The sequence below is a fragment of the Benincasa hispida genome, chromosome 4, assembly GCF_009727055.1.
Source record: "Benincasa hispida cultivar B227 chromosome 4, ASM972705v1, whole genome shotgun sequence".
Lineage (NCBI taxonomy): Eukaryota > Viridiplantae > Streptophyta > Magnoliopsida > Cucurbitales > Cucurbitaceae > Benincasa > Benincasa hispida.
In genome coordinates, this window is record NC_052352.1 from 25185065 (window position 1) to 25207063 (window position 21999).

The 21999-nt window shown below is 36.8% G+C and overlaps 2 protein-coding genes across 3 annotated transcripts; one reads left to right on the plus strand and one right to left on the minus strand.

The window, feature by feature from the left end:
• The first annotated feature begins 9142 nt into the window (after positions 1-9142).
• LOC120075376 (tRNA (cytosine(38)-C(5))-methyltransferase 2) lies at positions 9143-17022 on the plus strand. Of its 2 annotated transcripts, none has more exons than XM_039028712.1 (10): positions 9143-9294; positions 9387-9497; positions 11704-11797; positions 12781-12899; positions 12985-13107; positions 15365-15698; positions 15801-15895; positions 16013-16078; positions 16178-16242; positions 16750-17022. In XM_039028712.1, the coding sequence occupies exons 1-10, from the start codon at positions 9220-9222 to the stop codon at positions 16829-16831; spliced, it is 1164 nt and encodes a 387-aa protein (XP_038884640.1). In that variant the 5' UTR covers positions 9143-9219; the 3' UTR covers positions 16832-17022. The 2 variants fall into 2 exon arrangements, with proteins under 2 accessions (XP_038884640.1, XP_038884641.1); XM_039028713.1 differs by having other exon boundaries at positions 9157-9294; positions 11742-11797.
• Positions 17023-17036: 14 nt separating this feature from the next.
• LOC120075377 (GTP-binding nuclear protein Ran1A-like) lies at positions 17037-20750 on the minus strand. Its single transcript, XM_039028714.1, has 8 exons — positions 20580-20750; positions 20420-20489; positions 20007-20063; positions 19788-19905; positions 18407-18496; positions 18034-18213; positions 17867-17944; positions 17037-17280 (listed from the first exon to the last, which is right to left on the minus strand). Exons 1-8 carry the CDS (start codon positions 20580-20582, stop codon positions 17211-17213), a joined length of 666 nt encoding a protein of 221 aa, XP_038884642.1. The 5' UTR covers positions 20583-20750; the 3' UTR covers positions 17037-17210.
• Between the last annotated feature and the right edge of the window lie 1249 nt (positions 20751-21999).

Consider the following 21999-nt stretch of genomic DNA (forward strand, 5'->3'; position numbering starts at 1 on the left):
TTACTATTATTCTTAATATATTTTAATTTTATTTAGGTATGGACATACGAGATCCTAGCTTCATTAATAGCTGGAAACATTGCAGAGCGAAGGAGCAAGGTGGCTTTACCCCGCATATTACTATGGTCATGCTCCCACTCAATGTCCTTCAAAGTACTCGAGAGAGAGATATTCGAGTCTAACAATGTACATTTACTCTATGCATAATATGTTTATCTGGTCGTTAAATTGACACTAACTAGTTTACTGGGTTGTTAATGCAGATAAAGATTAAAGAGAGACTGTTATGTCAGACGCTGAAAAGGAGTTTCGGGATACCCTAGTGGACAGACGACCTATATTTGAGCTAGGTGCAGATGATGATAGTTCTGAAAGTGGCAATAGGTCAACTAGTGATAGGGGTAGTCCTAAAAGTGAAAGTGATGGCGATGATCATCATAGAGATGACAATGATGAAGTTGTCAGGGTGGAGGGAGGGGATGAACCCGAGTATTCTGAGCATGAGGATGCTGAATATGGAAGGGTGGGAGGAGGGACATACACACCTAGTGATGATATGTTCCATGATGTGATGGGGGACGTACGCGAGGAGGACGAATTGAACCAACTTGATGCCTATCTTGCGGACTCCTGTAGAGAGCGACCTGTGGATGAGAAGTGTCCTGAATGTGTTTCCCGCCGCAGGGAGGGAGCCAATCTCGACGAGTCTATTTATTCGTACCTTCGAACCATTGATAGCTCGCTATTGAGGTTGGATGGTCGTATATCAGGTTCAGATAGTCGTGTATCCAGTATGGAGGAAAACATAATGGACATGAAAGGGCAATTATCGGCCATCCTGTCATTGTTGTAGTCTATGTGCAAGGTTTGCATTTACTATCATTTTATGTCTTTATGTGTTTAGCTTTTACATGTTCGTGAACTCATCATTTTACTTTACTAATTGAAGGGTTCCACGGTGAATGAGGAGACGACTAAGTCACCCATCCCATCTCGGGATCTTGATACCAATGATGCGACTGCCTCTGACAATCTCATCCCCCCTCTACAGCCCGATACCACCACTTCACCTACTCCCACCGCCCTGTACAACCCGATACTACCACGACATCACCAATTGACGTCGAACCTATAGAGGCCAACGTCCCACAAACAGAGCCCAACATGTCTACCTTACTCACCATGCCACATACAGAGGCTGACATGTCTGGCATCCCAGAGGCCGACACTTATGAGATTGTTAGACCACAGAAGGAGTTCCACTGGTGAGTAATTTATTGATCAGTAATCTTTGTTTATATTTTTATATTTCTTGATGAGTAATGTTTTGTTATTTGTTTATGTAGGAATCTCGAAGAATTAGTCGTAAAAGAAAACCTATTGATAAATATACACCCCCAGCCCAAGTAAAGAAGAAAAGTATGGTTAAGCATCCTCTCCCAGGTGTAGCAACGTCACTATCCAGAGTGATCGTCACATATAACGTAGCACACAATGTTCCACACAATATCCTTACAGAAATGATGGGTTGGATCTCAGACGACAATACAGACAATGAGGTTCGAGAAAACTCCTTTAAACCACTCGCCAAGCAATTCGTCAAGGAGTTGATTACCCTGAATTCATTGGTCGAGTGCGATGTAAGTTTCCTAGTCTTTACATCTTTATATATTGGTTATCTTGTACTTTTACTGACATATTAATTTTTCGTGCAGACCATAAATACTTTATTTTATTTTATGAAAGATAAATTTTATACTCGGCTCGACATGTGCATGCACAAGTTCACCATCTTGCCGATTAGTATAACAGTAAATTTTGTTATTTCGTTTCTTAACTTCTCATTTCGCTAAGTTTCCTAGTCTTTACTTCTTTACTTAACTTCTCATTTTATTTGACAGAGTCACTTTAATGCTCGTGGCGGGGTATTAAACGAATAAAGAATAAGTCACTTCTGGAGGTTGCCCTAGCATGGGAAGATGAAGACACGTATAAGGACTACGTCACCGGTAAATTCGATGTCAAATGGGCAGATGTGGATTTCGTTTATACGAATACATGACCACTGGAGTGGCCTTGAAATGGACATTAACAAAGGCCACATATTCGTGTTCGATTCAGTTCTATCATAACATTAATGACAAGGCTGGTGAATTGGCTAGAGCCATTGACGGTCACAGTACCATCCCTACTTCACTACTGTAACATGGATCGTTCAAAGTCGGACCTATCCATAGCCTGTTGGAAAATCTCGCGACCTATGAACGTCGACATAACGCTTGATTGTGGCATATTCGCAATCAAATTACTAGAACACCTGGTGACTGGTGTTGATCCATCCGTAATCACTCAAGAAAAGATGAGTGAATATAGGATGCAGTTAGCGTGTCAACCATGGGCAAACACTCCATATTTTTTTATGTGTATGGAACATGTATTTTTTATGTATGAAAAAACATTCATTTATTTTTTATGTATATAAAAACATTCATTGTATAATTGAACATATATTTTTTATGTAAGTTCAAAGTTCAAAGTTTAATATCAGAATTTTATCAGAACATGAATTTTTTATGTATAATGGAGCTACTGCTCTTTTCATTGTATAATTGAACATATATTTTTTATGTAAGTTCAAAGTTCGAAGTTCAATATCATAATTTTATCAGAACATGCATTTTTTATGTATAATGGAGCTACTACTCTTTTCATTGTATAATTGAACATGTATTTTTTATGTAAATTCAAAGTTCAAAGTTCAATATCATAATTTTATCAGAACATGCATAATTGAGCTACTGCTCTTTTTATTGTATCAATGGTATATAGAACATTATATGGTCCAAGGTTCAAAGTTCAAAGATTGGGAGTGCGAGATGTTGAGAGAGAGCGAGATGTTGAGAGAGAGCGAAATGCTGAGAGAGAGCGAGATTGAGAGAGCATGAAGTTATTGTTTTTTGTTACAAGTATGAAGACTGAGAAAGTATGAAGTTATCCATTTTTGTTACAAGTATGAAGATGAGAGAGTATGTGATGACATGCAGAAATGCATGTCATCTTAGGCTTTTTACTTAGAATTATGAAGGTTGTTAAGCAGAATATGCGGCAATCATGATAGAAATTTACGAGAAAATGAGCTTGTGTCGATCAACATGTTGAATCTCAACTAACCCATTATTTTGCGTTATTATGCGTTCGATGTTCTATTTTTGTAACCAAAACAGGAAATGGACGCAACGCGGAAACCGGACCACCGCGACCACCGCATAGATGACCGCATGCAGAGAAACACTCCATCGCAAAGCTCTTATACACATCTAGATGTGTATAAGAGACAACGCATAGATGTTGCGGTAATCTGCCATATGTGTCCATCGCATGGGAGTTGCGCTCGTCAAGCGATTGCGGTCATCATGTAGAGTTGCGGTATTAAGCGAATGCGGTCATTGAATGATTGCGGCTACGCGACAACGCATTCTATTGGGATCAACGCAAGGTTGGTAGAATGAATGCATTAACGCATCTACCTCGAGAAAAACCAAAAGATGATGTTGACATTTCACCTACCACCCATTAGTAGCAGAGGTTCAGAAAGGACTAACGCACCGAATGTCAGACTCAGAGCAGTCCAATTAATGTTGTCGGCAACCCAAGCTCTATAAATAGAAGTCGATGAGCAGAAATTCAAGTTATCCAGGGATGATCCTTGTAGACCGGGGATTTTCCCCGTGATCCAGACAAACTGCGTGAGAAGATGGCTGAGAGTTCTTCACCTCCTTCATCCATTCCGAGTGACGACCGGAGCTATATCTCAAGAGAGTCAACTCCTCCACCCATCCATGGCACCACCGCCAGCCTTGACGCACATCCGTTGGAAGCAAGTCTTTGCTTCCAGCCGGTCATTTCATTTTCCTTTCTTTTCTTATATTGTATTATATGACATTTTGTGATTAAGGAATTAATACAATTTGTTTTCAATGCATTTCTCTGTTCCTTCGACTCCATCTCCATCTTCTTTGCTTAGCATCTTTACTTTCATTGCAACATTTAGTGGGATTGCTTGGGTATCGCATACTTAGTCATGTGGATTAAGGATATGAAGCATGTAGCAACCCACTGAGAGGTGTGCGTTGCGCGAGTGTGTGAGTAATCTTATTTTCTTAGTGTGAAGTTGTTGCAACGCCTGTCTATAGGCTAACGCATTGCTTGTCTATGAGTGAAGTCAGCAACAATCAACTGCTCGGGAGAGTAAGTGGTTGGACGCATTAAGCAATGTATGCATTGTTCACTAGGGCTAGTAACAATCTTAAGTCAGCAAAGTTCATGCAGTTCCCTTGTCCTATGAGTGCATCGTTCATCATTTAGGCATACTTGGGAGAGAAGTCTAAAACATAAATCTAAGACTCGGGAGAGCGAATTGGAACGCATAGGCAAGAATGGGGAACTTAAGGATAAGCTCCATTTGCTTCACACAGCGTATGCATCCTACAGTATGGATTGTATGCGTCCAAGAAGTAGGATATGGTGGCGATATGCAGTCATCTCGACATTTATGCATATACACCGCATACGTCCTAGATTTAGGCTTTTAGTGTGTGTAGCATGATCGCATGGTTTGCATTGACTAAGGTTGCCCTTGCGGTCACTCTTAAGGGTTGCAATGAAATCATCTCTACATTTTATCTATTTTTCCATACATTTATTTCATGCCAAGTGTTTTCGTATCTCTACGTCTCATGCACATTCTCCTTGCGTTGTCTGTTAGATAGGAGTAGGAGTAGGGTTAACTTAGCAACCTCCCTTCCATTCTTTTATTCAAACCGCCGCACGCACATTACCGTATACATACAGCTACAAGTCCCTGTGTTTGACCTCGAATTACCCGAGAAACTTGCGTTTGCATTATACTTGGCGTGAGCGCAAGAAAACTTGTGACAGGATGCATGGTCATCGCATACATTTATTAACGCATCTTCATTCCAATGCATGACCATCGACGCATGACTATCAACACATATCTTAGGAACATGCATTGCATACCGCGTCCACGGGATTTTAGTTGTCGAGTAAAATTGACTTCTAATTTCCCGTCATCAGTACAAAGTTATTGTTTTTTGTTACAAGTATGAAGACTGAGAGAGTATGAAGTTATCCATTTTTGTTACAAGTATGAAAATTGAGAGAGTATGAAGTTAATATTTTTTGTTACAAGTATGAAGACTGAGAGAATATGAAGATGGAAAGAGTATGAAGATTGAGAGAGTATGAAGATTGCTATTATATAAATACTTCAGCTTATTATTGTTTTTTGTTTACAAGATGAAAGTATGAAGTGTTACAAGTCTGAAGTATGAAAAAGTATGGAGTATGTTACAAGTATGAAAAGGTATGAAGTATGTTACAAGTATGACGTATGAAAAAATGATCAATGGTATTTATAACAAATGAAATGCTACAAGTTAGTTACAAACTAAACTGGATGAGGGGTGTTTGTGTCTCGGTTTCTAGCATTTTCAGCACATCGCACGATTGTAAGTGGTTCAGTACAATTTTGGCGGTTATGCCCATAATTCCCACACCGACCACGTTTCATTTGTCTGTAAAATTCTCCTATGGATGGCATTCTTCTCACTCTCCATCACCCGACTTGTGGCACAAACTTCGGAGGAAATATAATCTTTTCTATGTATCCAGTAGGTCTTTTCCATTCAGATATGTGGCTAAGTGGATTTATAGGCTCTGCATACGCAGTCATTAAAGAGTCCATTGTATAAAATCAACTGCAAAAACTGTGGATGGGTATATTTCTTTCCTTGGCAGCAATAATTGTATGTGAACACGGGATACCAAGTGAATCGAATTCCTTACACGTGCATTCCTTCGTGTGAAGATTGACAATACCGTCCAATCGATTATCTCATACGTGTACCTGATAACAATCAATAGACTCCACTCAATATCGTCTGCCCTTATTGGCCTCACTTGCCAATCGGGTTTCACAGTAGTCGGAGTGCAATGTCGTTCGAGATGCCTAGTAATTCCTCCATTCGTAGAACCATGATTGGAGCATTCCTCTAACATGTTAATCAAACATAATATGGGCCTTAGTCGATACTCTTTAGTTAAGGAACTGAAACACTATGCATTGTTGGATGTAGGGGTGGACAAAAAATCTGCTCAAATCGAACCGAATTATAATCAAAATCGAATTTTTCAGTTCGATGCGGTTCGTTGGGTTGTTGAATCAAATTTAAACGATTTGGTTCGGTTCAAGGATTGAAAATAGATTTCTAAACCAAACCGAACCATTTATATATAAATATATATATAATATTAATATTTATTTAATAATAAATAAATAACCTAATTTAAACTCACTTCACCTTCAGCACTCGAGCGCCGCCCTCCACCCTCCTCACAGCTCACGCTATCGATTTCGCAATTGCCTTCCCCTTCGCCAATCAGATATGTACCAACTAGGGTTTCTACCGCTGTTCTTCTTCGTCGACCGCCGCCATTCGTCTTTGTTACCAGACCGCCTTACAAAATCAGATATGTACCAGAGTTTTTCTTTCGTCTGGTTCTTTTTCGTCGACGACTCGACCAGACCGTCTGGTTCTTCTTTATCGACCAAGCTGATTCTTCTTCTTCTTCATCGACCAGGCCAATTCTTCTTCTTCTTCTTCGTCGAAAAAAGCTTAAACCGATTCTTGAAACCGAACTGAACTGAATTAAATTGGTTCGGTTCGATTTGGCCATCAAACCAAACCAAACCAAACCGATTTCACCCCTAGTTAGATGTCATGTTATCATATCTTCGTTCTATTTGGTAAACCTGTGCCCACCTTTGAAGACCGATATCTTCCAAATATTTCGTGACAACACCGTCTCTAAAACTGCGGAGTTCATCCCATTTTGTCTAGAACTCTGTCATGCGAAATGCCCTTGCTGCATCTCTAAATATCCCAACAACCGTGCTATCCTTAAAGTTTGTAACTAGATTATGTTCTATATGCCATGTGCACAATCCGTGAAATGTTGTGGAAAAAAATGCACGAATAACATTGTCGATAAATACCATTCAATCAGACACAAACACCAGATTATCGAGTTCTCTGATACTGCATTTCAAGTTTGACATAAACCATTTCCATGATCGATCGGTTTCATTGTCCACTATTACATATGCAAGTAGGTATAATTGATTGTTTCCGTGCAACATGGTGCCTTTTTATTCTCCTTTCAAGTGCGACCCATCAACAATAATACAAGGCCGACAACTTGCAAAACCTCTAATACAAGGCCCTAATGCCATAAACATATACTTGAAATGCACCTCATCTTCAAGTTCGATCTCAAAGACTGTACCCGAATTCTCTATTTTTAGCGCTTCTCCATAAGCATGTAGTATGGAGTATGAGTATTGTGGAGTACCTCTAGTTAGATCATATGCGACTTCCCTTGCACGCCACACTTTATCATAACTTATGTTCATGCTATAATCTCTTCTCATATCCTCAACGATATGACAAGGTTTATAAATACGTCCTATTCTCGTGAACTTATCTTTAATGAGCTGACCAACAACCATAGCAGTTGCTTTGTCTGTGGTCGTGATTCAAAATTCCAATGGAACATGTGTGCGAACTGCAATACTTTGTGATCTTGAATATATCAGACCCTTCCATTTTAACTGCACGAAGGATACACTTACATGTCTCCCCAATGCATTTGACAGTGAACAAAGATTTGGTTGATTTCCTGACCTTAAATTCAAATTTTTTGTTGATGGACAGAATAGATAATCTCATTATTCAAGTCCTTTTTGCTAAAAAATAGTTGACTAACTTCAACGTCCTCTGTCCCACATGAAGAGGTGTCAGGCATAATCAACTTTGTCCTATGACTTGAAGACACAGATGGTGAAACCACTGAAGCTGCTATAGAACGACACACATTTCCATGATCATGATCCATTTCATTCAATCCTACTGATTGCTCATTCATATCCACTGAAGGACCACAATCCATATAATTGAATGTTGATGGTACAGTGTTGGTAAACAATGGAATATCATCCTCTTCCCGACGAAACTGATATGATTCCTCGTATCCACAGCCGTATCATCATAACTCACATTTCCAAACCCCATTCCAACCCTTTCGTCCTGATTAGACTTCAACGTTACAACTATCTGAAGTCTACTAAGCTCTTATTGCAAAAGAAGGAAGTGAACATCATCATCATTCATTATGCATTGTGGAGGGGCTTCAAATCCAAGTTTATATTTAACTTTGAGGATAAGATCAAACTCTGAAGAATTGACATTTGTAACCCTGTAAATGCGAGATTTAAGTTCTTCATAATTCAATGTATGAGGCATAACGATTCCTTTCAACTGTCCCCCAATATACGAACTTTCATTCTCATTCAAATCACCTCCAAATCGTATAAATAGATACTTTTCTGTCATCCTACAAAGCAAGAAAACAATTGTCATTAAGCTGTACAAGCAATTGAAGTGCACTCTCGCTCTCTCTCGCTCTCTCTCTCTCTCTCTTACTCTTCCTTTCTCTCTTACTTTTCCTTTTTCTTACTCTCTCCCAATACAAAATTTTGTAATGCTACATTTCCATAAATAACACAGCAAAAATAATTAAACAGACTCAAAATAATTCACCTTTATGAAAAAGTTGTTCCTTTACGAGAAAGCCTCGTCTTGGAAATTTGAAAAATCTTCGTTCAACAAAACACCGTCGAAAACCAGAGAAGTAATCACCTTTGAAATAGAGATTAAAGTTTAAAGAAATCACCATTGTATTATGTTTTGATATTATTGATTTGATTTGAGGCTTTCGTCGTGAAAATTGTCAAATAATTCGTACACTGACGAGGAATCATATCAAATCAGGGAATTTCAAGCGAGAGTGAGAGCGTTTAATCAGACGATAGCGAGATTTACCTCGTGAGGCTAGTGTAAGGGTAATTTATGTAATTTGGAATGACGATGATGTCCGCAGAAGGTCAATTAACATTATTTTTTTAAAATGGGTCATTTAACATTTTGGACCAAAAAATTGGGTCATCGGTGCAAATTTCCCTTTACAAAATATAATTTTATTCATCAAGTATAATTAAAATGTTACACAATCCATGGAAGCCTTAGCCTGATTACTGCACAAAGATTCCGCGCCGGCGGGGCGGAATAACCGACGTAAATGGAGAAGGTTCTTCCGAAGCTGCAAGAGGAACCATGGAGAGTACTCGAGTTCTACAGCGGCATTGGTGGCATGGTACTCTTTTCCCTTACGTCTCTCTCTGCCTTCCTTTCTATCTCAGGCGCATATCTTTACAGAGGCTTTGTTTGTGCATTGAATTCTAACAGAGGTACTCGCTGCTGAGTGCCGGCATCGCTGCGAAAGTGGTACAAGCTTTTGATATTAACGACAAAGCAAACGATGTTTACGAGCACAATTTCGGTGATCGTCCGTACCAGGTATCGCAGAATCTTCTTCTCTACCTCGTGTTGAGAACGATTTGCTTTCTATTGCAGGTGTATATTTTCTCTGCTTCTCAATAGAAACAACGAAATTAAATAAATTATTCCCAGTCGTGGTTTAAGTAGATCGAATCTCAAATTGTTGAATGTTGGAGCTTAGATTTTCTAGTTTGTGAAGAATTACCTCCTGCACACTTAGCGATATATTTTGGAAGTGATAAGAGGAGAGATTACGATTTATAGCTAGTATGAGTTCACAAAGTAAGCGGGCAGTACGATAGCTATATGAAGTGTTTTTGTTGGAATATCTGATTCAGATGCCTATAGTTGTGGACTTCCGTTTGAACTTCCAAAGCAAAAGCGTCCTGAATTTTGTTGACATTGTTTTCTTCTTATTATTTATAATATGGAGAACGATTCCATTATTTCTCTGTCGGAGGAGTAAAGTCTTGCTGCTTCTCAGTATAGATAACGAAACTACTCTGTTCATTGAGAAACGAGATGCTAATTCCTCTTTATCGTGGTTTAAGCAGTAGATTGAAGTTGAATTTATTGAATGTTGAAACCAAGCTTTCTCTATTTCGTTGGGAATTATCTCCCTCTGACTGATGGACGTATCTCTTTGGTGATAAGACTACAATTTGATGATAGCATGAACTCACAGCGTAGTGGTGAATATGGTAGCTATGTGAAGCATTTGTGTTCGAATCTCTAATTCAAATGACTAGCGTGGTGGATTATTTTCTTTTTCTTTGAATTGTCAAACTATAAGCTTTGTACAAGGACATGTAACAGTTCATGTAAGACTTCCTTTGAGTAGGAGTGTTGCTTTTTTCTTATACAAGTTGTGGTCAAAAGTGACCCTCTGTGCTTGGTTGCGTTGAGCTACTGGTAAGACTCAGAATGCAAAAAAGAGCTTGAAGAAGGAAACAAAATTTGAGTCTAGAAAACGGACGAGAATCCTTGAATTCTACAATGACGTGGCATGGTAGCTCTCAATCGAATTCTCATTTTTCCTGGTCTGCCATCCTTAATTCTTGAATATATTATCTAATTTGGACTCCAGACGTTTAGGATCGCGAAGAAATTCTTACATTTTGCCTGCATAACTTTTCTTTAACTAAGAGTGTTGGGTTTTCCTTATAAGTTTAGTTATGGTGAAAAGCGACCCTATGTGCTTAGTCTAGCTAATGGTAAGATTCAGAAAGCAAACAAGAGCTATAAAAAAAGACGAAAAACTTAGAGATTAAAAATTGAACCATGGAGAGCCCTTGAATTCTCATTTCTCCCAATGACATAGGTCCAGCATCCTTAGTTTTTGGATCTATAATCTAGTTTGGAGTCTAGACTAAGGAGCTTAGTAAAAATAATTTATAATAGTAAATTTCTATTTGACATAAAATTTTATCATTTTCTTCAAGTAGCTTCATCAAACACCACGCATAGAGATCTTTACCATTTTCCCTCTTCAATTCGAGTTCACCTCTATTTGTATGTGAGAATCAAAAGTTAGTTGTAGTTGCTTGGTACTTGAATATGATTGGTCTTGGAGGTAAGGGGAGAACATCCTAGTTCATATAAGAAACTAGAGATTTTGGTCTCTTAATTATTCCTTTTATGGTAAAAGTTAATTTGTTGGTTTCACCTCAAATGACGAAGGACCAATGTCACTTTCCATTACATAGTTTTGTTAGAATGTGTGTTATTTGGAACTTGAGAAATAGGGAAAGCTGTTCGTAGTAGTAGGCAAGGTAAGAGCAAGACCTTTGTTAGGCTTGCCTTGCCCACTCTTTCTAACAACACTGAAGAGTTCTGCAATTGACAGGTGCAGAACTTTTTTCCCTCTCCTTATCCTTGGATTGTGCTAAATTAGACCACTTGTCTGCTTCTAGCCTCTGTGGTTGCAATAAATTGACTTTCTATACTTCCGTTCAAGTGGACAAAGAGATGATATGAATGTTTGTAAATGTTGATGTAGTGCAAATGATTTGTTCAGTTTTATCCCCTTTTGGAATCAAAACTAACATTTATGAGGCTGTTTTCTTGGCAAGAACAAAACAGAGCATACAGCTCGACATTATCCAAACGTGCCGTGTTGCTTTAATTTTAACCTGCTTCAGTTTGCATAATATTGGGATAAACTTCGTGATGTTTTCAAATAAATTGCCCATTTCATTCTTTTCTAAGCACTTTATTTGGATAGGGTAATATTGAAAGTCTGACTGCTGCTGATATCGACAGCCACCACGCTCACGTTTGGCTTCTTTCACCTCCTTGCCAACCATATACTAGACAAGGTATGTTTTACAGACGATTGAGAAGTAAATAAATAATTTATATCGTCTGCAGTTTATTATAAACTTTATTATTTATAAAGCACGGTGATAGAATGAGAAATTTCTACTTGTCAACTATCATTGGGGAGCATGCTTTGGAACTGAACTAGTTATATATTAGACTTCATATTCCAATCTCCACAATATTTTTATACAAAGTTGAGTTTCTTAGTTAATTTTTCATGAATTATGATAAATGTTTTCCAATTCTCTTAGCCTCAACATGATGTTCCCAGTCCATTCAGGATATTTGTTTCAATTGGATTGCTTTCATGTCTTCAAATTAATTATACCATTATGTCATATTGTACCTACTTTCAATAGTTGTATTTTTTGGGATATGATGAGGGCACTACTATTAGGGATGTCTCAACTTAATTGAAATATCTTGGTCCGCTTGCCGATCCCCTACTTCTAGTTCTTGTTTCCTATATACTATGTTTATTTGTAATTTGAGTATTAGTCTCTTTCCATCTCATCAATGAAAATGAAAAGTTTTGTTTCCATTTTTTTTTTAAAAAATTCTCACTTGAGTATGGTGGGACAGGAATAATGTTTTAATCATAAACGGGAGATTCATGACAAGCAGAGTGCAAAGTAAAATCTTATAAAATAAAATATACTTTTTTCATTGATGTAATATCTTTTATACAAGTTATCTAAATATATCTGTAAGCAATATATAAAATCATGAAATGAGATCGAAATTCTTTTATTGTATTAAGGAGATGCTGCACATTTTTTTCCATGCTTCAATCAATTATTTCATATATTCCTGCATTTAATTGCTTTTGCTTTTCATCTATTATCCGTACTAGAGTAATAGTGTTGTAAAAGGTACCTCCTAGATAGAATTTCATTGATTTATAAGTTGTAGCCAAAAAGCTTGTTGAATGTTGGAGCTAAGCTTTTTCTAGTTTGTGCATCATTGATCATATAATTAGGTCTACAAAAGCAATCTGGCGATGCTCGGGCATTTTCATTCCTCAAAATTCTTGAGTTGATGCTACAAGCATCAAGGCCACCAGTAATGTTATTCATGGAAAACGTTGTTGGCTTTGAGGTATTTTGCTTGAACTCATCTGTTGCACTGAAATTTATTTGACTGATTCTTCATCATACTTTAGATGCCTTCCTTTTTGTTGCAGACATCTGACACGCATACAAAAATGATCGAGATATTGGAAAAGGCTGGTTTTTCTAGACAGGAGTTTATTTTAAGCCCAATGCAATTTGGTGTCCCATATTCCAGACCGCGGTACTTCTGTCTGGTAGCATACTTTCCTCACTTCCTTTTCTCTCCATTCTTACCTGGCTTCATCCTTTTATTGTTTAGCAGTTTCCTTTCCTATTTAATTTCCCCAATATCACAATTTCATGGAGCTTTTGATGCCATTAGAAAACATTGCTAGTTTCAGTGGCGATGTAGTTTAACTTTCTGTCGTTGATGATTTATAACCTCAACCGTACAGACCAGCATGGGTTAACAATAATAAAGGGTTCAGTTAGAGTGGGTTTAAGCCATGCTAGTTACCTACTTAACATTTAAATTTTGCGAATTACCTTGTCAACCAAATGTAGTTGGGTTAGGTGGTTGTCTCATGAGAATAGTATAGACGTGCCCATATTGGACCAAACACGGATAAAAAAAATCAATATCACATCACATGTTTCAAGGAAGAACACCATTTAGTTTTCGATGTTTGGAAAAATGATGCATCTTTTAAGTCCTAAAAGCAGTATTTTTACCTGGAAAGTTTAGGAAAAGAACATTAAAGGGTCATAGGATCAATTTCTGTTGCTGATGACATTAAATAAAATTTAACTGGCTTCTTAGTTCTTAGGCAATTGTTTTAATTACTTGAAATTCTAGTGATTTTTTTGGGTACCATTCATGTTATGTCATAGCCTCCTCCTCCTTATCATCAACATCCAAACAAAGGCACTAGATGTTGCCCCTATAGGAACTTTTAACTCCTCCCACCTCCTCCCACCTTCTCCACGGCTGCTACAGAAAGTTGCATATCGATGCACCCATCCCCAACCACATGAAAGGTGAATGTGGTGCCACAATTTTTCCGCAATGAGGGTGGAGTTTTCAGTCTTTGTGACTGCGGGGTTCCGAGGGAGAATACTCATGCAAACTAGATGAAGAATAAGAATCGAGAGAAGGGGGCATAAAAAGAAAAGGTTCCCGCTTCTCAGGGACATCTTCAGCTAATGGTTTGGCATACACTCGATGCACTTTTATAGCCCGTGTGACTACTTCTGTCCTGATGGCACCAACTGACTGACCAAATATTGAAACTGTTGAATTCTTCCCATATCAAAACTGAAGAAAAGGATTTTGATTGTGCCACCACCATCCTTATCTTGATAAGTGCCTTACTTTTAGTCTTGATAAGTGCCTTACTTTTAGCCATTAACCCACATGAGTCTAAGTTAGAAACAAGGCTAGACAAATTGTCAAATGCAATATCACAACTGCCACGAAAGATTAAAACGAAGGAAAGCATGGAGGTTGTTGAGGAAGAAGAGGGGTGGAGATTCTATTCCTCTGTTTCCTGATGTTGTGGATTTTCTGGTTCTTTACTAGTTTATGCCTACTTCAACAACAATGAAGACGGAGATAATACAGAACAAGGCGGAGGAGCAGATATTGGTGTTGTGGTATTTTGTTTTGGGACTGGGTCTTTAATGAATAAGCAGGTAAAGATACTGCATGATCCAATAAAGTGGAGAGAAAATAGTAGTTTTGCCATGCACTGAAAATAGACGTAGATGATGCTCCATTAAAGGTTTTAATTGCTCATCATTTTTCTATGTAAGCACAACAATCCAAAGACTGTTTAAAACCATTTCCTAAACTTTAGGGTTAAAATTTGCTTTTACTTGCTCATCATTATATTTTACTTTTAATAGGGTTAAGATTTTCTAAACCATCCGTTGATTCACTTTAGGGATAAATTTTGTTTAAAGCCATTAAAGATACGATCACAGCAATCCTATCATAGTGGAGAATCAGTGATGCATTTCTTTGTACAGTGCCCTTATAGGAACCCAAACACAATCGACTATATTGAAATGTAAATGATGAAAACTTACAAGATAGCCAAGTTATTCGAGGTACTTGTGGATTCTTCCCTCTTGAGATCACTCAAACCCGGAACCAAATGAATCAAGGCCTATTTACCCATTGCCATGGCTGGAGTTCTTCTGACTTTGATGGAATCTATTCATATTGATCATCCATTTTGCAAAGAAAAGGAAATATTGCAGTTAAACTTCACCATGGCTTTTCTCTGGTTATGGCTGGAGAGAAATCGATGTATCTTCATTTTACACTCCGTTTGTTGAACTGTAGGTTCATGACATATTATGAATCCACCTTATTACTTGTCTGTGAATTAAGTGTTTCAAGGCAGATCTTATCACATTTGTTTTTTTATATATTTTAGGAAAGATGTGTTTTATTACTGACCTAAACTGTAGCCTCCAAATTTTTATGGTATCCTTATACTTATGCAGGCTAAAAGGAAGCCTTTATCCTTTCAGAAGCAATTATATAATAGTCAACTTCTTTGGTCTCCAAGCCCATTACTCGAGAATGATGCCAACATAGAAATCATTGAAAATCATGGATCGCAAGCGACTTCTGATAAGTTGCTGCTCTCTTGTGAGCCGATATGTAGGTTTCTTGACAATTCCAACCATCACAACGAGTTAAGTTTTCATGATGCCAGTAGTATCCCCAGAGAGGTTGCATTGGAGAAAGACAAGGATCTGGATGAGCAAGACCTTGAATCTTTAAATCAGTATGTTGTCCCGTCCAGTTTGATAGATAGATGGGGCAGTGCCATGGGTATCCAGTCATTTTGTATGTTTAATTGTTATAGTATGATCTGTATTGTCTCATCACCATTACTCAATGTAGACTATGGACTAGATCCTTAAAAGAATTTAGATATTGTATATCCCGACTCAAGGCGATGCTGCTGTTTCACAAAAAGCTACTACCGATATGTGAAGGGTACGGGCTCTCTTTTGGCACCGTTTGAGGTAAAATTTTATCCTCGACATAATAGTTTCAAATATGTAGTCTTGCACGTTTTGTACGGGGTACAAAGTACAGAGTTGTAATTTTCATTGTACTTTTGTGGCTGACTTGTAATGCAGGCTGAAAGGATGGGCAAGGCTCATTCTCTGAAAGAGCAGAAGCTCAGATATTTTACCCCTAGAGAGGTGCATGATGATTTTCTATTAAAATTTTTCATTAGTTCTCAACTTCAAGTTGATGCTGTTCATTAATCCGTAGTTTTTGTTTCTTTTTATCAATATTAGGTTGCTAACTTGCACTCCTTTCCGGAAGATTTTCAATTTCCAGAACATATCGGCCTTAGACAACGGTATGTATTTCATTTTCTCATGGACCCTGCAGGCCTCTCATAGTAAGTAGTTAGGATGTCAGGACGATCAGTTTTCCTGTTTAAAGAACACGACCTCTTGACCTTTTTAAAAGCGTGCGAGGTAATTACTGATTTCAAAAGGCTCTGACAATTCATCATTCTGATGATGTCAAATCAAATCACTGATTAGCTATGTTAGATTTCTCGAGTTGAGAATTTAAGTGATTGTCCGGAAGTTCGAAATAGGAAAATCAGGTTCAAAATCACCCCAATAATCTTTCAAAGATCAATTTGGTTTAATATTTTTTACATTTCTAGACGTAAATTTTAAATTATTAAAATTAATTGTGAATGATTTAACATCAAGGATGTTTTCAAAGTCGGAATCTTGGTTCAGTAGTTTTGTGATTTAATTTGAGATTATTCTTACTGTTTGAAACAGCTAAATATAGAAATTAATAGAACGTTTGATACAAAACTATCTGGGGATTTGTTATTTCTTTGCAGTTATGCATTACTGGGGAACAGTTTGAGCATTGCTGTGGTTGCTCCCTTGCTCAGATATCTCTTTGCTGATTCATCTCCATGATAAAAAAGACGATGCCTTTTCTCAGTGCCAAGAGCACAAAAATGGGGAGACGGGGGTACGGTACGAAGGTCAAAAAAGGACTCTGAACCAAAGATTACAACCAATACGCTTTGTTCCAAATTTTACTAAATTATGTATTAAACCATTTTAGTTGACCTTTGGAGGGTAATATATTTATTTCTTGTTCCAAATTATATTACTAATATTTAAAGAAAAAGTCCAAATGCTTCATTTATCAAAATTGTAATCGATAACAGTAGTAATATATCAAACGAAACCTACTATGACACATCAGATAGTGAATTACACAACCAACAACCAACTAGACAACCACAATCACTATAAACCCTTGTAAGCACACCTATAAAAAGCCCCCATATTACTCAAATGCATCGTCATCTTCATCAGGGAGAGGCTGTGCAGCAGCTTGCGCCAATTCTGCTTCATGCCTGAGACACATAAAAAAAGAAACATGTATCATCAGAAATTGACGAAGACATATCCTATAAAATAAACTTATCACCGGGTGGTTCTTTTTCCTTTTTTTTTTTTTTTTTTTTTAATATTCACATTAGTGTCCAAAAACAAAGATGGATTATTTTATTCTTTGAACAAGAAAAATAAAATGTACCCTTTCCCTATTTTTTAATTGAATAAACAAATACCCTAAAAATAGAAAGAATTTCATTAGGAAATTCCAATATTGTTTTAATAAAAACTACAAACCAACTTCCCATTCTTCCACTAGGCTGTTTTTCAGTCCAACTGATTCAGATTATTTGATTGTTCTCCCGTCTAAAAAAAATCCTATTAAATTTGGTTGTCGAGTTTTTTTCTTTTTTTCTTTTTTTTAATACTAAGATATGTTTAGCTTAGAAGGGCCAATTTTAGGAGCTGGGTTGGCCTAGTTGTTAAGCAGTAAATAATTGTCATAACACCTAAACCCACATGAGTAACCAAAATCCTACACTTCTAAGTTCTATGCAAATTCCAAGTGCAGATGACTAAATATTTAATCAGGTGCAAGTTACTTACTGTGCTTGTGCGGCCAAGTCGATTTGGACTTCAGGAGGAGCCAAGGCAGGTGATTCGACGAAGTGAAGCTCCGGATTCCTGCAAGTTACAATAAAAGACGAATTCGTTTGTCAAGCACTAACAACTAACCAGAATTAAGTCAAACTAACACAAACAACTGAACTTACCCAGCAAGCTTTCTGGCAAGGTACAAGAAGGGCTTCTCAAAGTTATAATTACTCTTTGCAGAGATTTCGTAATACTGCAGATTTTTCTTCCTGTGGAAGGTCACCTGCTTTGCTTTAACCTGTCTGTTTTTCACATCCACCTTGTTTCCACATAATACGATGGGTATGTTCTCACAAACCCTAATGCAAAGCATAGCCAACGTTAGGACCAACCACAATGAAAAAAAAACATGAAAAACATTGAATTTTTTGTCCCTTCATGTACTTGCTATTTTTCTTCATTTCACGCATATCAAAAGTAGAAGGAAAAATAGTTTCACATAAATTCTGAGTTTTCAAGTGTTTCATAGACTTAGGGTTAGAAAGACGATACCTGCAGAGATCACGATGCCATGTTGGGACATTTTTGTATGTTAAACGAGCAGTGACATCAAACATTATAATGGCACATTGCCCATGAATACTGAAATATCCAAAATAGAGAAAAAAGAATTGATACACTTGTTAGAACAAATAAAACCGAAGGATAGTAATAGTAAGTAAAAAACAAAAACAGATACATAGCTAAACTTGTCAGAACAGATAAAACTGAAGAAGTGTCAACAAAGCAACAAGAAAGTCACAAGTAAGCCAGACAAAAAAGACGTGGCAGCAAGTGTAATTAATTGAAATCACAAAATACTGAAGTAGAGTATAGGACAGACATGGAAAAACCATCAATTAATTGAAGTCACAAGACACCATATCAAATTCTAAGAGAACTGAATATAACTTGGGAATACACAATAGACTCAGCTTCCAACATATTGCAACGGTTAACCATAAATTCTGCATTCCTATTCTAATATCAAATATTTAAAATACAACATGAATGGGTGATAAGATAAGAAATGCTCATTTCTGCAGAGCTAATGAGCACGTGGGGAAACGATGAAGGAATTCCAATATCCACGACAAAATCTCGAAAGACGATTGATTACAAAAAAAAATTAAAAAAAAAACAACTCAAAATTAAGGATGTCTAATCACTTTATATACTTAATATGATGAACAAATTAAGTATTTCTATTAACATCTTTTCAATTCTCTGATATTTTTCATTTTTTTCATGTGAACGAAAGAAGGAAATTAAAAAAAAAATCAAACTAATCAGTGAAGTATTTGAGACTGCTTATTTGTGTTGAACATGAACATGCCAAATAAATCATAATATAACCACGCTCGTTAAACAAAAAGTCGGCTAGAGAGAAACATCAGAGTAGCGGAAATTTGATCTTAAGCAGAAATCATGATGAACTAGTGAGCAAGGTTGATGAAATTCAAAAGGCATCTTGGGACAAACATCTCACAACATTCCCACAGTCCCACCCATTGTACTGAGCTAGGCATTAGGCTCCCAGAAGAACTGGATAGAGCAGACTATAATGCCATTCCATAGTAGAAACTAATAGAAATCAAGATCAAAAAGAACAACTAAATTTCAGCTAATACACATACTCGGTAATCAAATCCCTCTCAAACCGAAAACACAGATTCTCAAGACTCACACAATAACTTTAGAACGAACAATATAGACTACTTCATGGTGACTAAAAAAATTTGTACATGAATCACACGTAAATTCAATGGAAGTAGTCACACAGTGAACAGACCACATGGAGAAAATATCGCTCCAACAACATATACCAGCATATCAAGAGTGGAAATCATTGCCGTGAATCAAAAAGCGGTTGATACAACACACGAACACTTACTAGTAACCATCTCTTAGTCCACCAAACTTCTCCTGACCGGCAGTATCCCAGCAGTAAAACCTTATCTTTCCATAGTTCGTAAAGAAGTCCAGTGGATGAACTTCAACTCCGATTGTCGCTATACATAGTCAAGTCAAGCCAAATATTAATACTACTTCATGCTTACAAAACTCATTCACTAAACGACAAGCAATAATTAACAACAAAGTTCATTCTTACGTTCATATTTCTTCTCGAACTCTCCAGTAAGATGGCGTTTAACAAAGGTCGTCTTCCCTGGATCAAGACAAAATCCTCCGTTAGAGGTTAATGGCATCATCACAACAAACAAAAATACGTAAATAGAGAAATGCATAGATCTAACAATCTCTAATCACAGGTTACACATGAAGCATGTTACTCCTTTCTAAAGCCTAGTCCGATAACCAGTTTTCAGCAAAATCTCCAATCGAATTCATACGCTAAGAAAAACGCAGGAAGAAGACGTGATTTCTATTCTACTAAAGAAGTTAGGGTACAAAAACCCGAGGAACAGCATCATACAGTTCTGGTTCCTAAAAACTACACAGGCATGGCAAATTGAGCTGAAAGAGATAACGAGAAACTGAAACTATATAAATCTACGTCCATACCTGTTCCACCATCTCCGACAATTACAAGCTTGAAGCTAGGGTAATCTACGGTGGCCTGATTTGGTAGCGCCTGAGCAAAGCAATAAGACCGAAAATCAGTAGAAGCATCAAAACTATCGAATGTTGAGGAAAAATAGAGAGCAGAGAGAAGAAATCTTACCATCGGAAAATGTCTGTATACGACTGATGATTGAGAAGATGAAGAGAAGTGCGATTTTAGACGGACGGAGATCGGCAATGGAAGGAAAAAGGCAAGCACAGTGTAAACGACGGTCGTGGGAGGCGATTTATACTCGGTGAAGGGAAGGGGTTCGGCTTTTATTCGACGCGATTTTCTGCACCCTTGGATTGAAGTCCCGCTTCAAAAGTCCGCTTGAATTTCAGCCCTACACGTGGCAATTTTCTCATACTGGGCCTGGACCTGCAATTGGTGGGCTTTGAAAATTGGATATGCGAATTTGTCCTTTCCGCATAAGTTTTTTAAAGTAAGAATTTAATAATAAAACAATTCATTTTATATTTTTATGTTTAATTTTGGGGAAAATATCTTTTTGTCCGAAGCTTTATTAGGATTTCTATTTGATAGCTATGTTTTAAAATGTTATACCTTATCTAGAGTTTTTGAGTGCACTGTATATGATCTTTGAGTTTCAAAAGATTACATTTTTTTCATTAGATTTTTATGGAGGTCCAATTTTTGTTTTTTAGTGTTAGTTTTTAATATATATATATATATATTATTTTGTTTATTAATTTCTTATTATCGCTGAAGTTAATTGAAAATTCACATTATAATGATTCACACAAAGTCTATGGAAAAACATGTTTCATGGAGTTAAATTTGTGGTGTAGATTTGATGTGGATGTGGTAGCAAAGTGCATGATATTCTTGAAATTGAAGTCTTGTAAGACTTTGCATCTTCAAGAGACTTGTATCTCTAAGAAGTGTTCGGCATCAAGAATCAAGGAATCTTCTTGTTGTGGGAGAATTCTCTTAGACTTCATGAAGTGGAAAGTTGTTGACCCCTCAAATGATAGAAAACTTTTCTATTTATAGAATTTTTAGGTGAGTTTATGAGTTTGGATTTGGTTGATCTATAGACCTAGACCTTGGACCCAACTAATTCGATTTAGGTCAAAATGAGAATACATGGCATCACTAGAATCGGCTAGTTTTTGTTTTTAATTTCAATTTCACATGTCAATTTTTAATTAGTCCCAAATTTAATGTTTTATAATTTTATCATTAATTTGAAAAACAACATTGGTCCAAAATTTTTCATTCAAGCATAATTATTTTAAATTACCTAATCGCCATACTAAATTTTAAAATTAGGTAAATGCATGCTTGTGTTTAAGAAGCAAAATATGTTGGTATTCTTCAAACAATTCGTAGATACCACGCTTTAAATTTTGTATTTTCACCCATTGGATTTTGTTTCCAACAGTAGCATATTTATATTCTATGTGTAACTTGAAAAAAATCATATAACATACTGACATACTAATATTAGAAAATATATACCGTTTATATAAACTAATGAGATCATAAAATATCTATCATCTTGTTTGAACTTTAT

Coding starts and splice junctions, on each gene's coding strand:
- LOC120075377 (XM_039028714.1), bottom strand. Junction 19,906..20,006: donor GTTCGAGAAGAAATATGAAC/GTAAGAATGAAC, acceptor GACTATGTATAG/CGACAATCGGAGTTGAAGTT. Junction 18,214..18,406: donor TGGCATCGTGATCTCTGCAG/GTATCGTCTTTC, acceptor GCTTTGCATTAG/GGTTTGTGAGAACATACCCA.
- LOC120075376 (XM_039028712.1), top strand. CDS start 9,220: ATGGAGAAGGTTCTTCCGAAGCTGCAAGAGGAACCATGGAGAGTACTC. Junction 11,798..12,780: donor CCAACCATATACTAGACAAG/GTATGTTTTACA, acceptor TCATATAATTAG/GTCTACAAAAGCAATCTGGC. Junction 16,079..16,177: donor GATATTTTACCCCTAGAGAG/GTGCATGATGAT, acceptor TATCAATATTAG/GTTGCTAACTTGCACTCCTT.